Raw genomic sequence first — 13277 nt, 5'->3', positions numbered from 1 at the left:
TATGCCCTGCTAAGAGAAACTCATTCAATAAAATGAAAAAGAAGTGGGTTCCCAAAAACACTTCAACTTCTAACCTTCATGGACCCAAAAAAGAATGGGTACCAAAAAGCCAACAAAAATTTGATTCTTGCAGGTGTGCTTTAGGTCAAAATTCAGCAACAACCGGTGGTAACTTGACAGTGCTTGCTCAAGGCACGTGACCAGCAATAGAGCAATGTTCTCAACTCTTAAATCCAAAGACGAAGGTCATGTAACCTTTGGAGACAATAGTAAGGGAGAAATCATAGGTGAAGGTGGTATCGGTAAAACTTCGTCACCCATTATTGAGAACGTATTGCTTGTTAAAGGATTGAAACATAACTTGCTTAGTATTAGTCAAATGTGTGATAAAGGCAATCATGTTTCCTTTGATAAGTCCTTCTACACTATTGAAAATTCAAATGATAACTCAGTGCTTTTTGTTGGTCATAGGGATGAGAACGTGTATACTTTTGACTTGCTTAGTTTATCTCATAATCACAATGTTAAGTGTTTATCTGCTTTAAATGAATCTGGTTGGTTATGGCACAGGAAGCTAGGACATGCTCATATGGATTTACTTTCAAGACTTTCAAAATTTGACTTGGTCATTGGCTTGCCAAAAATTACTTTTGAAAATGATAGACTTTGTGATGCCTGTCAACAAGGAAAACAAACACGAGTCTCTTTCAAATCCAAAAATATCATTTCCACATCTAGACCACTTCAAATATTGCATATTGATTTATTTGGTCCATCTAGAACTCTAAGTCTTGGAGGAAAATCTTATTTCCTTGTTTGTGTGGATGATTATATTAGATTTACTTGGGTGATTTTCTTGGCACACAAAAGTGATACTTACTCTGCTTTTTCAGCTCTTTGTAAACGTATTCAAAATATAGTTGGTCTTACTATTTGTACCATTAGAAGTGATCATGGTAGAGAATTTGATAATGATGAATTTATTCTATTTTATAATGAGCATGGCACTGATCATAATTTTTCTGGTCCTCGAACGCCTCAGCAAAATGGTATGGTAGAGAGAAAAAATAGAGTTCTTGAGGAAATGGCTCGTACTATGCTTTGTGAAAATAATTTGCCAAAATATTTTTGGGCAGAAGTCGTAAATACTGCTTGCTATGTTATTAATCGTGCCGTGATTAGACCCATTTTGAAGAAAACACCATATGAACTATGGAAAGGTAGAAAACCCAACATTGGCCATTTTCATGCATTTGGTTATAAATGCTTCGTACTAAATAACAATAAAGAGAATCTAGGGAAATTTGACGCAAAATCTGATGAAGCTATTTTTCTTGGATATGCAAACTCTAGTAAAGCATTTTAATAAAAGAACCTTACTCGTTGAAGAATCCATACTTGTTGCTTTTGATGAATCTAACTCATTTGCTTCCAAGAATATTGTTATTGATGATGCTACAGATTCTAATTTAAGGATTGAAAGCCTTTACTTATCAAAAAATGATAAACTTCATTCCTGGAAACCCAATGTTGAAATTTCTATGGAAGATCTTCAAAAAGAATATGCCCATCCCATAAAGGAACATGATCTACCCAAAGAGTGGAAGTATGCTCATGGACATCTCAAAAATCTCATTATAGAAGACGCTACTCAAAGAGTAAGAACTCGTTCGTCTCTTAATAATATTTGTGGTAATTTAGCCTTTGTTTCTCAAATTGAACCAAAAAATTTTTCTGAGGCTGAACTTGATGAGAACTGGATTCTTGCTATGCAAGAAGAGTTAAATCAATTTGAAAGAAGTGAAGTTTCGAATTTGTCTCCTCGCCCTACAGAACACTCTATTATTGGAACTAAATGGATCTTTCGAAACAAAATGGATGAATCCGGTGTTGTTATTCGTAACAAAGCTAGAATTGTAGCCCAAGGTTACCAAGAAGAGGGTATTGATTTTGACGAAATATTTGCACCCGTTGCATGCCTTGAAGCCTTGCTTGCATTTGCTTGTTTTAGAAATTTTAAACTTTACCAAATGGATGTGAAAAGTGCCTTTTTAAATGGTTTTATTTCGGAGGAAGTATATGTTGAACAACCTCCTGGTTTTGAAAATCACAAACACCCTGACTACGTGTTTAAACTTTCAAAAGCCTTATATGGCTTAAAACAAGCTCCTAGAGCCTAGTATGAACGCTTGAGCAATTTTCTCATTGAAAAAGGTTTTTATCGTGAAAATTTTGATACCACTCTTTTCATAAAAATAGAAAATGATGATATGCTCATAGTTTAAATTTATGTCGATGATATCATATTCGGAGCTACTAATGAATTTTTATGCGAGGAATTTGCTAAGGATATGCAAGGGGAATTTGAAATGAGTATGATGGGAGAATTGACCTACTTTCTCGGGTTACAAATAAAACAAACCCAAGATGGTATTCATCTATCTCAAGCAAAATATATCAAAGATCTTCTCAAAAGATTTGAAATGGACTTATCCAGACCCACAGTTACTCCTATGAGCACATCGATTAAAATCGACAAACATGAACAAGGTAAACCAGTAGATGAAAAGAAATATCGAGGTATGATTGGCTCTTTACTCTATCTAACAGCTAGTAGACCTGATATCATGTTTAGTGTGTGTATGTGTGCTCGTTTTCAATCAACTCCAAAAGAATCACACATCACCTCAGTAAAACGCATTTTTGGATATCTCATTGGCACTCCACTTTTGGGTCTTTGGTACCCTAAAACAAATGTTTTTGATCTCTATGGTTACTCAGACGCCGATTTTGTGGGATGCAGACTTAACCAAAAAAGCACTAGTGGTACTTGTCAATTTCTTAGAAATTCACTCACTTCATGGTTTTGTAAGAAACAAAATTCAGTGGCATTATCTACTGCTGAGGCAGAATATATTGCAGTTGCTAGCTGTTGTGCTCAAATACTTTGGATGAAACAACAACTTCTTGATTTTGATTTTCACTTTGATCACATTCCCATTAAATGTGATAACACCAGTGCCATTAATCTTTCTAAAAATCTCATACAGCACTCTGTAGACGTCCCCGAACGCCCCGGGAGGAACGAGCTCCCGTTCTGTTCATTTTGGGGTCACTACAGCTCAGGACTCTCAAATTTGTCACGGTTCTAAGTCTGAACCAAAGAGTCCAAATTCGGCAAATCGTTTTGAGAAAAACAGATTTTTGAAAGAAGTGCCAAACATGGACTGCTTTGCCAGATACAGAGTCGCCACCTAAATGTTTTTTTAATGGGAAATTTAGGAAACCCTGACTCGGTGCCAAAGGCCACGTGTCCGTCATCACCAAAGTTGCCTCGGCTCGGGAACTTGGGTACGATTGGGGAAGGTCACTTCGTGAGCACCCCCGCTCGCCCGATCAAAGATCGGCCTCTACTAACCATGATATCTATTTTTGAAAACTTTGTATGTCCTTATTCTGGTTATTAGCCTAGGTTACTATGTGATGCACACAGCATATAAGTATAGACTGGGTCGCCCGAATTGGAACAAAACATTTCATACTTGTTTATTTGAAAGATGGTTTGCTACTCGCAAGTAGGCTTAAAATGCAGATTTTGCCACCCGCAGGTGGGCTTGGAAAAGATGGTTTTGCCACTATCTAGTGGGCTTAAAACTCACAGTCAATGATTTGTTCCAATCCAAATAACCCAACCTTCACCCACAGGCATTCAGGCAGTTATATCACATAAGCATTTAGCCTCATGGTAAGCATGCTATTCATGGCAGTCACTCACACGCATGCAAGGATGCTAAAGCATAAAACTTACCGAGTACTCCAAGCCAAAACAAAAACTGTATTAGAAATCATGCATGATCCTAGGTATACAGAAATGCCTAATGCAACACATGCAAAAATGCGACTATAGCAGGCTCGGCTATTCTAAGATGGCATATGGAATGCTACAGCTAACATGTATTCAATTTGGAATTGAAAGTACGATGCAGTTAGTATGGTGCGCCGAGCCCGGTGCATGCAAAACAGACGAATGAATGCAAACATGCTATCATACTCTATGCTAATTGAAATATGCCCTAATCTAACCATCATAAGCAGGTAAATAAAAGGGAAGAAAGACGTGGGGTTGGAAGACATACAACACACACACGCATACTTATTACAGTTGTGCCCTCGCGCGGTGGGTCCAAATAAATATACAGTCCCGAATAAAAGAATATTACAGTCCAAATAATACAGTCCGAATAATATACAAATTCCTAATTAATTAATCAAATTAACTAAGAAAGCTGTAAAACTGGCGTGCAAGCCAGGGACTGCCTTGCTTCTGATGAATGATGTATGTTTGGGCTGCCTTGCGCGGAAATCCACTGGGATGCCCCAATTAGCCTCTGTTTACACATTTTCTTGAAATGCGTGCCAAACTCCAAAAAGTTGCTGATTCTTCATTTTGCTGCAACAGAGAGCAGGAAAGGGGCATGGCAATGTATTTTCACAGATATATGCATGCCTCGATCCTCGTGCCACCAATCACGCATATCGATGCATGATGGCAGAGGAGTCGAAATGTGCAACTCAATATAGAATGAATGCACGTGTAAACACAACAAGAACCTAACTCCATCATGGGTAATCCGGAGTGTCGGTGACTGGGAATTGAGACACGTTCCGTCACTCGAAGTACGAAACGCACCTCGTTTCCCGTGCCCGGGCTAACTCCTATTCCGAACACGATGCAATATGCATGACATGCATGAAATGCAACTAAGATACAATTCTAACATACACAATGTTATGAAAATGAGATGCCTCGAAATGCGTGCACACGGGCAAGCAAACCGAGAAAATGACAGAATGCGATCTAAGATACAACCTAGTATGCACTATGCTGTAAAAATGAGATGCCTCGAAATGCGCGCACACGGGCACGCAAATCGAGAAAATGACAGAATGCGATCTAAGATACAACCTAGTATGCACTATGCTGTAAAAATGAGATGCCTCGAAATGCGTGCACACGGGCACGCAAACCGAGAAAATGACATATGCAATGTAAATGACATGAAAATGTGATATGGGCTTACACTAACATGAGAGAGCCTCAGCCACACTCACATAAGAGGCCGGTGGATGAAAATGAAGTGCCTCGAAATGCGTGCACACGGGCACGCAAACCGAGGCAATGGTATATGCAATGCAATGGCATGGAAATGACATATAGAATGCAACATGGACTTATACTAACATGAGAGAGCCTCAGCCACACTCACATAAGAGGTCGATGGATGAAAATGGAATGCCTCGAAATGCGTGCACACAGGCACGCAAACCGAGGCAATGACATATGTAATGCAATGGCATGGAAATGATATGCAAACATCCTAATGGATTTTCAGCAATGAAATGTGGGGGAAAAACAGCCCCGAAATGAGGCGAAAACACACCCGATGAATGGAATCTCTCCCGAAATGCAAATTAGGCGCATAGAATGAACTACAGCTATACAAAGCATGCATAATTGGTACACGAGATGAAAAGACAGAAGCAAGACAGCCTCAAAATAAGTATTTCTACATTACAAATCATGGCCAAACAGCAAGCAAAGATAGGGCAACAATGGCATGCAAAAATGGCCCTAAACATGAGATTATGAAGCGACTCATAGCTGCTAACTCCAAACAGGTTAGGGCCCTTCAACAAAGTTGAAGAGGGGCCCAAAATATGATGTTTTCCAGAACTGTAAAAACCCCAAAAACAAACACAGGTATGGCTGCACTCCCATACAAGAAAAAGGGCCAAAAGGTGGCCAAAGAGGCAAGTGGTATATGCAAAGCCCAAACTGAAAAATTTCCTTCTACAACATTGAAGAGGGACCAAAAATATGACTATTTGCAGAACTGTAAAAACCCCAAAACAGTATACAAACATGCTAGAAATGCAATGCAAAATGAGGCTCAAAAGAGGCTATAACACAAAGTATACAAAATATTCCACAAACGGCAAAAGACCCTTAATGAAGTATGAAGAATGGGCAAAAATAAGACTATTTTTAGTACTGTAAAAAGGCCAAAAACCGAAGCATGATAGGCTAGAAAAACATGCAAAAATGGGGATTAAAAGAGAGATACAACATGAAGTGTATAAAATATGCCTCAAACCATGAAAGGCCCTTAATGAAACATGAAGAATGGGCCAAAATAAGAACTTTTCTAGCTCTGTAAAATGACCAAAAATGGAACCAAGATAGGCTGCCAAGTCATACAAGAATAGGGGACCAAAGATGGATATAAAGACAAGTGGTACATGGAGGTCCCAAACAAAGATGAGCCCTTCTTCAATGTTGAAGAGGGGCTCGAAATAAGCCTACTTACAGTTCATGAGAAACTCCAAAATAGATCACACGTAGGTTAGAAAAAGCATGCAAAATATTGACATACAAAGAGGGTATTGAAGCAAGTGCAAGATGGAGGACTCAAACAGGGTTGAGCCCTTAATGAGACATGAAAATGAGCTCAAAAAAATGACCTTTTCAGTTTTGGTCGGAGCTCAAAACAGCAAGCATGATGGCTAGAGGAATGGTGCAAAAATGAACTAGAAAAGAGGGAAAATGGACTCACCCTTGAAGATCAATACTTTTGTTGCTTCTTGGACCAAATTTGTTGCCTCTTAGCTGCTGGAATTCCTCCCCTTGCTGCTGGAATGGAGTGGTGGTGGTAGAGCTTGGTGGTGATGAAGAAAATGAGGTGAAACTTGGGTGTTTTTGAGAAAATGAGAGAGATAGAGGGAGATTAGTGTATCAAGGCTTGAAGCAATTTTTTCTAACCCCTTCTTCAAGTGTTGGAGGCTGGTTATATGGAACAAAAAGAGGGAGTAAAGGTGGGGGAAAAAAGAGACAAGCTTTCCCCCACAAAATATCCCCCGGATTGAGATATTTTCTGGGGGATAAAGCCATACAGCTGTAAAGTGAACAGTGTGAGGATCATGGCCGGCCAGGTATTTTTGTTTCAGGTGGCCGGCCGGCCACATCCCCTAGCCGGCCGGCTAGGGGTCAAAAGGGTCAAGTTGGTTTAGTGGCCGGCCACCACATAATGGTGTCCTCCCATGTGCCCCCAACACAACCCTGTGGTTAAAAGTCCAAGAAAGTGGCTCAAGGGCGTTCAACATTGGCTCGGAAGGAGGGGTTCAAAAGGTTCAAGCAACATTAGTGGCCGGCCACCAACTTTTAGGGTCCTCCCATGTGTGTACATCACAAATATGTGGTTCAAAGTTCAAGAAAGTGGCCCCAAGGTGTTCAACATTAGCCCGGAAGGAGGGGTTCAAAAGGGTCAAGCAACATTAGTGGCCGGCCACCAACTTTTAGGGTCCTCCCATGTGTGTACATCACAAGTATGTGGTTCAGAGTTCAAGAAAGTGGCCCCAAGGTGTTCAACATTAGCCCGGAAGTGTGAAAAACGGGCATCGGAGGGCGTCAGAGGATATATAACTGGTTGCTGCAACAATTACTGGCCTCCCACCCTTCTACGGCCTTCCCAATGATAAAACAGAGGTACCTGCCAAAAATGAACGAAAACCGTTGCAAAACAAATGTTCGGGGGCCAAAACGCGCAGTTCGGGGTCCCGAAAATGGGCTGTTAAGCACCGAAAGTGGCATTCGGCCACGAAGTGGGTTTCTCAGACCCCAGTGTCCCTCAAAAGGGAGAAAATAAGATGTATGCCAAAATTTAGAGCAAACGGAGATGGTTAAGCGATCCCGACCCGAGGCACACGGCCAACGGTCCCGAAAAATCGGAAACCGGACTCCGAAATGGGCAAAATGGCCTGCGGCCACAAAATGTAGCCCACGGCCACTGAGAGATGGTCTACTGGACCTCTCCCTTCCCTCAGGAAAAGAAACTGAGAAAACCGAGTCTGGTTCGCCAACCAAGGCAAGGCACAGAAGAGGGTTCGGAAGTCCGGAGGCAGGGCTCGCAGCCGCGACTCTGAGACTTCTGAACAAGCACAACATGCAATATCACCAAGTGCTCAACTGGCGACGTCTGAGTCTTAAGGTCGGTCAAAAATGGGGTGTCTACACACTCACGCACTAAACACATTGAAATAAGGCACCATTTTCTACGAGATCATGTACTTAAAGGTGACATTGAACTCGAATTTGTGCCTACAAGCCAACAACTGGTCGATATCTTTACCAAGCCTCTCAATGAGAAACAATTTTATCTTATACGAACTGAACTTGGCATGTTAAATATTCCTACATGATGGTCCCTATGTATTATTATACGTCTTTGTGGAACTTGTTGAGGTTTGCCCTGTTTTTTTTTTTTTTTGGCTCTGCGGAACCTGGTCTACCCCCTGCTCCATAGGGTCGACACCTGATGTTATTGAGGACACTGTTTTTTAGTGTCGACCCCCCGTGCCTAAGGGTCAACAAATGTTAGTTACCCAAGGGCTTGCCGCGCGAATTTTTTTTTGTCGAAGGGTCGACCCCTCTCTTTACTAGGGTCGACACCCGCTCAAATATATTTAAATACTCCTCGACCCTTCATCTCTCTCTCACGACACTATTAAATCCCTAGCCCTAACCCCCTTTCTCTATTCCGGCGATCCACATTCCGATCATCTTCCCACCTTCTAGCGACCGCCCTCTTTCTTCTCACCATGGAGTCCTCCTCCAGTTCTAACTAGAAAATGCCCTCGTTCCTCCACCTCCTCAGTCGCTGGTACGTCCTCTTCTTCTGTCCAACGCTTCAAGAACAATGACGCTCGATCCTCCTTCAACAAGGACATTGTGTCATTTACCCCACACTGATCAAAGAATTCTTTGCTAATCTCTCTTATGATTCACAATCCTCTTCTCATACCCTAGAGTGTTTGTCAAGGGTGTGTCCTTCACCTTAAATCCCTCTGTCATAAACTCGATTTTGAAAACTTCCAATGACGGTGGAAGGGTCACACTAACGGTTGGTTCCCTTAACTCGCCAAATTACTCCCAACTTCGTGGTCTTCGGTTCATCACAAATAACCTTGATTTACAGGGTAATGCCCCCATTTCAGGGAACAGGGAAAGACCTTTCCCTTGAACTGAGACTACTCCATCACATTATCACACACAACATCCTTTCACATTCTGGCTGTTTCGATGCCATCACATACGGTCATACATTTCTCATTTGGGCTCTAGCCATTGGCTACCTTATTGATTTTGGGTTTTTGGTAACTCATTTATCATTTAGGCTCACAAACAAATAATCGAGCCCTTCTTTTTGGTATGATTTTCAAGCATTTCAACATCGACCTAAAGGGGGAAGAAAAAATCCCTCGAGATCCCTCTCGGTATGGGATTGACACTCTGCGTAATATGGGGTACTCTCTAATCAATCAAACCTGGACCAAAACCAAGAAACCTAGTTTCTCTTCCCCTGGTTTCTCTACCCCCGGTTCCTCTCTTCCCAGTTCCTTCACTCGACACTTCTCCTCTCCTAACCTCTCTTCTCCACCATCTTCTTTTGATCTCTCCTCTCTATCTCTTAAAATTGACCATCTTGACTCCTTAGTTCAGGGTCCCCTCTTTGATGGGATTGCTTCAATCAACTCTAGGCTCAATAATCTCGACCTAGGGACCACCTCTGCTCCTGTCTCCAACATTCCATCCTCCTCTCATTCTATTTCTGCCTCTAACATTCCATCCTCTTCTCACACTATACCTGCCTCCTCATCCTCTTCCATGGAAGAAAAGATCGATGAATTGAGCGCCTTGGTTCTATAACTTGTCACTCAGCAGACTGCCATGCAGCAAGACAATGACCGCATGAAGCTACAGCAAGAACAAGTCATTGCCGCTACTAAAGAAAGTGTTGAGAGCACGGTGATAGCAGTCTATGGGATCAAAGCCTCCAACGAAGAATTTTGGCAACTTTTTAACCAACGCTGGGAAGCCGATTTGGGTGAGCAAATCCGTAAATTCATGCTGTGGTTTGTCCAAGGGTGGCGCGAAGCTGCCCCACATTGGCCTCGCTAAAGCTGCGTACCTCTTTTTGTTGATGACAAAGGGGGAGAAGAATGCCTCTCTTTTGTCAAATTTGTCAATTGTCTATTTGTCAATAGTTTTGGGTTCAGTTGTCAATAGTTATGGGTTTAGGATTCATGTCCATAGTTTTGGTGTCTCAAAGGGTTAAAACTTTTTGTCAATATCTTGAAAACTTTTTGGTGTCCTTAAGACTTTTACTTCACCTTTTTTTTGCTAGCACTGGATATATATGTATGATGCACAGTTTGTTTTCTTTTGGATGGTTGTACTTGTCTTGAATGGTTGTAATTATCTTAACTACAAACCACTTTTGGTAACACAAGTTGAAAGATTATGTCTCATGTTGTTTATGAATCTTGTTGATGAGAAAGCAATAATTTAATCCTTTCACACACATTCTCATGGAAACTTATGTTAGCTTGTGATTTCATTCAATACTTGTGATACAAACACACACATTGACAAGGGGAAGCTCACAACCTTCTTTTTATCTATTCATCTCTGACTCTCTTTACTTTGGTCATGAAGCCCTATTGATAGGGGAGTTCCTGATTTATTTCAACACTTGTTTTTGAAACATATCATTTGAAAACTTTAATTATTTGTCATCATCAAAAAGGGGGAGATTATTAGCCCCAAGGTTACTCAAACTTGAATTTCAATTTGATTTTGATTTATGACGGACACTTTATTATTTGAAGTTTTCAAAATTAACATTAGTACTTCTTGATTCAAATTATTTTGAGACTCAAGATAATTATGTTTCAAAAAACCTTTTAAAATATCAAAAGCATAAGCATTAGCTCTTGGTTGCAAAACTCTATCTCTTTCTAAACACAGGTCCAAGGATCGATACTATAATAATCTTCTAAAAAGTTAAAGTATTCCAAAACAAAGGGTCGACACCAGAAAAGCAGGGGTCGACACCAGGAAGAAACTGAAAAAATGGCTAAGTGTTTCAAATGCAAGGGTCGACACCAATAGCAGCAAGGGTCGACACCAAAAAACAGTATACATTCCAGTGGTAAGGGTTGACACCAACAGCAGCAAGGGTCGACACCAAAAAGCAGTATACACTCCAATGGTAAAGGTCGACACCAACAGCAGCAAAGGTCGACACCAAAAAAAGTATACACTCCAGCCACTAGGGTCGACACCAACAGCAGCAAGGGTCGACACTTGGAACACATGTACCTCAACTCAGGAAAGAAAAATCAGAGCAAAGGGTCGACACCCAACTTGCAGGGGTCGACACCCTTATGTCTAGGTTGAACAAAACCTAGCCGCTCGCCCCTATGGGTTAAGGACATAACTGGCCAGTAATCATGAGATTGCCTATGGCCTTAAACCAAATCAAATATGTTTTAACAGAGTTAAGGGGCCAAACGGAAGCAATTTCAAACTTTTGTCCATAGAGCTATGCTTACATGGCACGTCATAACAATCTATACATATACATGTTAATAACTCACATCCAAATATGTAATAACACAAAGTTTTGTACATACAGGATCATTCAAGTCTAAGTCAGCCAATCAAAACTATATACAACTGTAATCCAAAGTTCTCGCCAATATAACAAAACTATATCAAAAGAGTAAAAGAGGCGAAGACAAGTCTCGTGCGTGAGACATTGGGCTGACTCTTCAAAACCTTGACCATTTCACACAAACTTCACTGAGGTTGGGTTTGGACCTCCATTGGCTCACCTACAGACACATGAATGAGCGTGAGCAAAAGCCTAGTGAATAATATCAAATAAAGAAGATACACGAACAGTATTTAGAATGACATGCACCCGACAGCCTTGGGTCCAATTCATATTTCTATCTAGTATATATATATATATAGGTCAAGTAACTGCGGTTCCAAACACATCAGACGGCCTCGGGCCCAATTCATTCATGTCAAACGACCATCAGCCTATCCATTCTTTCATTCATGTCGGACTGGCCTTTGGCCCATTCATTTTTCCATTCATGTTGGACTGGCCTTTGGCCCATTCATTCTTTCATTCATGTCAGACTGGCCTTTGACCCATTCATTCAAATTAACAAACTTATAAGACTTACATAGAGGTAAACAATTGGACAAATAACATACTTCAGATATCTTTATCAAGATATTGCTCATAGTGTTCTGCCGGTGGATTCACCCTTGAGCTCGACCTTACACATTACATAACACATATGGGTCACAAACAATTCAATCCGTTCTTAATCCATACATTCCTCTTAGGCTTCTTTCTTATCCTTTTAATTCATTCATAATGCTCAATGCATGCCTAAGAGTGTTTAAAAGTGAAAGAGAACGGAAAACGAAACATAGAACATTTCTACAAATTTTCTGAAACAGGGGTCCCCGCTCGAGCGTGGACTTTCCCGCTCGAGCGGACCCATTTGGTCTACAAAAGTACTGGTTACATCATTTTTACGCTCGAGCGTGAATTCGAACGCTCGAGCTGAAAGTCACTGTACATAGCTCCCCGCTCGAGCGTGAACTTCCCCGCTCGAGCGTACATCCATGTCTGCAAAAAGTTCTGGGAGCTCGTATTCCCCGCTTAAGCATGAATCTCCTCGCTCGAGCGGACATGCCAAATTCTGGAAAATCCAGGATTGTTCTTGAGCTTCAAACTTGCATTCAAATCAACATATCTTGCATATCATGACCCAAACTTCACATATACATTTAGTAGCATGATCTCACACCAAATTTATCACCTTATGAAGCTCAATTTCATAAATTAATTACATGCATGCCCCAAATTACACCAAACTTGTTTCCAACATAACAATTTCATACATTCAAAACTCATACTCTTATGAATTGTACATGCATGTGGAACACAACTTCTATTCTCAACTTAGATGATGAAGAGATGGTCAAAAATATGAGCTTCAACTAAAATCTCACATGGATTATACATTTTATGCTCAAACATGCAAATTCAAAGCAATTTCTCATATGCATGTGCATATTGACTTCCAATTCAACAAAACCAACTCAATTTCATCATAATCAATTCAATTCATGTTCTTGATCATTATTTAACTTTGAATTCACAAAGTTACAAACTAGAATCCATGAATTTACTCACCTAGAAACTCAATCTTCCCAATTTATGGTAAATTCTTGAGTGTGTCTTCAAGATCACCAAGTTCCCTAGCCAAATCTCTACCTTGAGCTTCCTCTCTCACTAAATTCAGCTCCTCTCGCTCTCTAGAGCATAATTCAGCCAAATTGAATAAAAAGA

The 13277-nt window shown here is 40.7% G+C and overlaps 1 protein-coding gene across 1 annotated transcript; it reads left to right on the top strand.

The window, feature by feature from the left end:
* The first annotated feature begins 214 nt into the window (after positions 1-214).
* LOC145813269 (uncharacterized) lies at positions 215-9763 on the top strand. Its single transcript, XM_082908551.1, has 3 exons — positions 215-1352; positions 1462-1941; positions 9231-9763. Exons 1-3 carry the CDS (start codon positions 215-217, stop codon positions 9761-9763), a joined length of 2151 nt encoding a protein of 716 aa, XP_082764677.1.
* Positions 9764-13277: the final 3514 nt, after the last annotated feature.

This window comes from Camellia sinensis, chromosome 15, assembly GCF_055761805.1.
Source record: "Camellia sinensis isolate YWXY chromosome 15, ASM5576180v1, whole genome shotgun sequence".
Lineage (NCBI taxonomy): Eukaryota > Viridiplantae > Streptophyta > Magnoliopsida > Ericales > Theaceae > Camellia > Camellia sinensis.
Note: the sequence above shows the minus strand (reverse complement) of the source record. Positions and strands in the feature narration are given on the sequence as shown.

Excerpts from the sequence above, each read along its gene's own strand:
- LOC145813269 (XM_082908551.1), top strand. The coding sequence starts at position 215 with ATGTTCTCAACTCTTAAATCCAAAGACGAAGGTCATGTAACCTTTGGA. Across the intron at positions 1,353-1,461 it reads TCTTGGATATGCAAACTCTA|ATTCTAATTTAAGGATTGAA; the intron begins GTAAAGCATTTT and ends ATGATGCTACAG. Across the intron at positions 1,942-9,230 it reads CCAAGGTTACCAAGAAGAGG|GCTCACAAACAAATAATCGA; the intron begins GTATTGATTTTG and ends TTTATCATTTAG.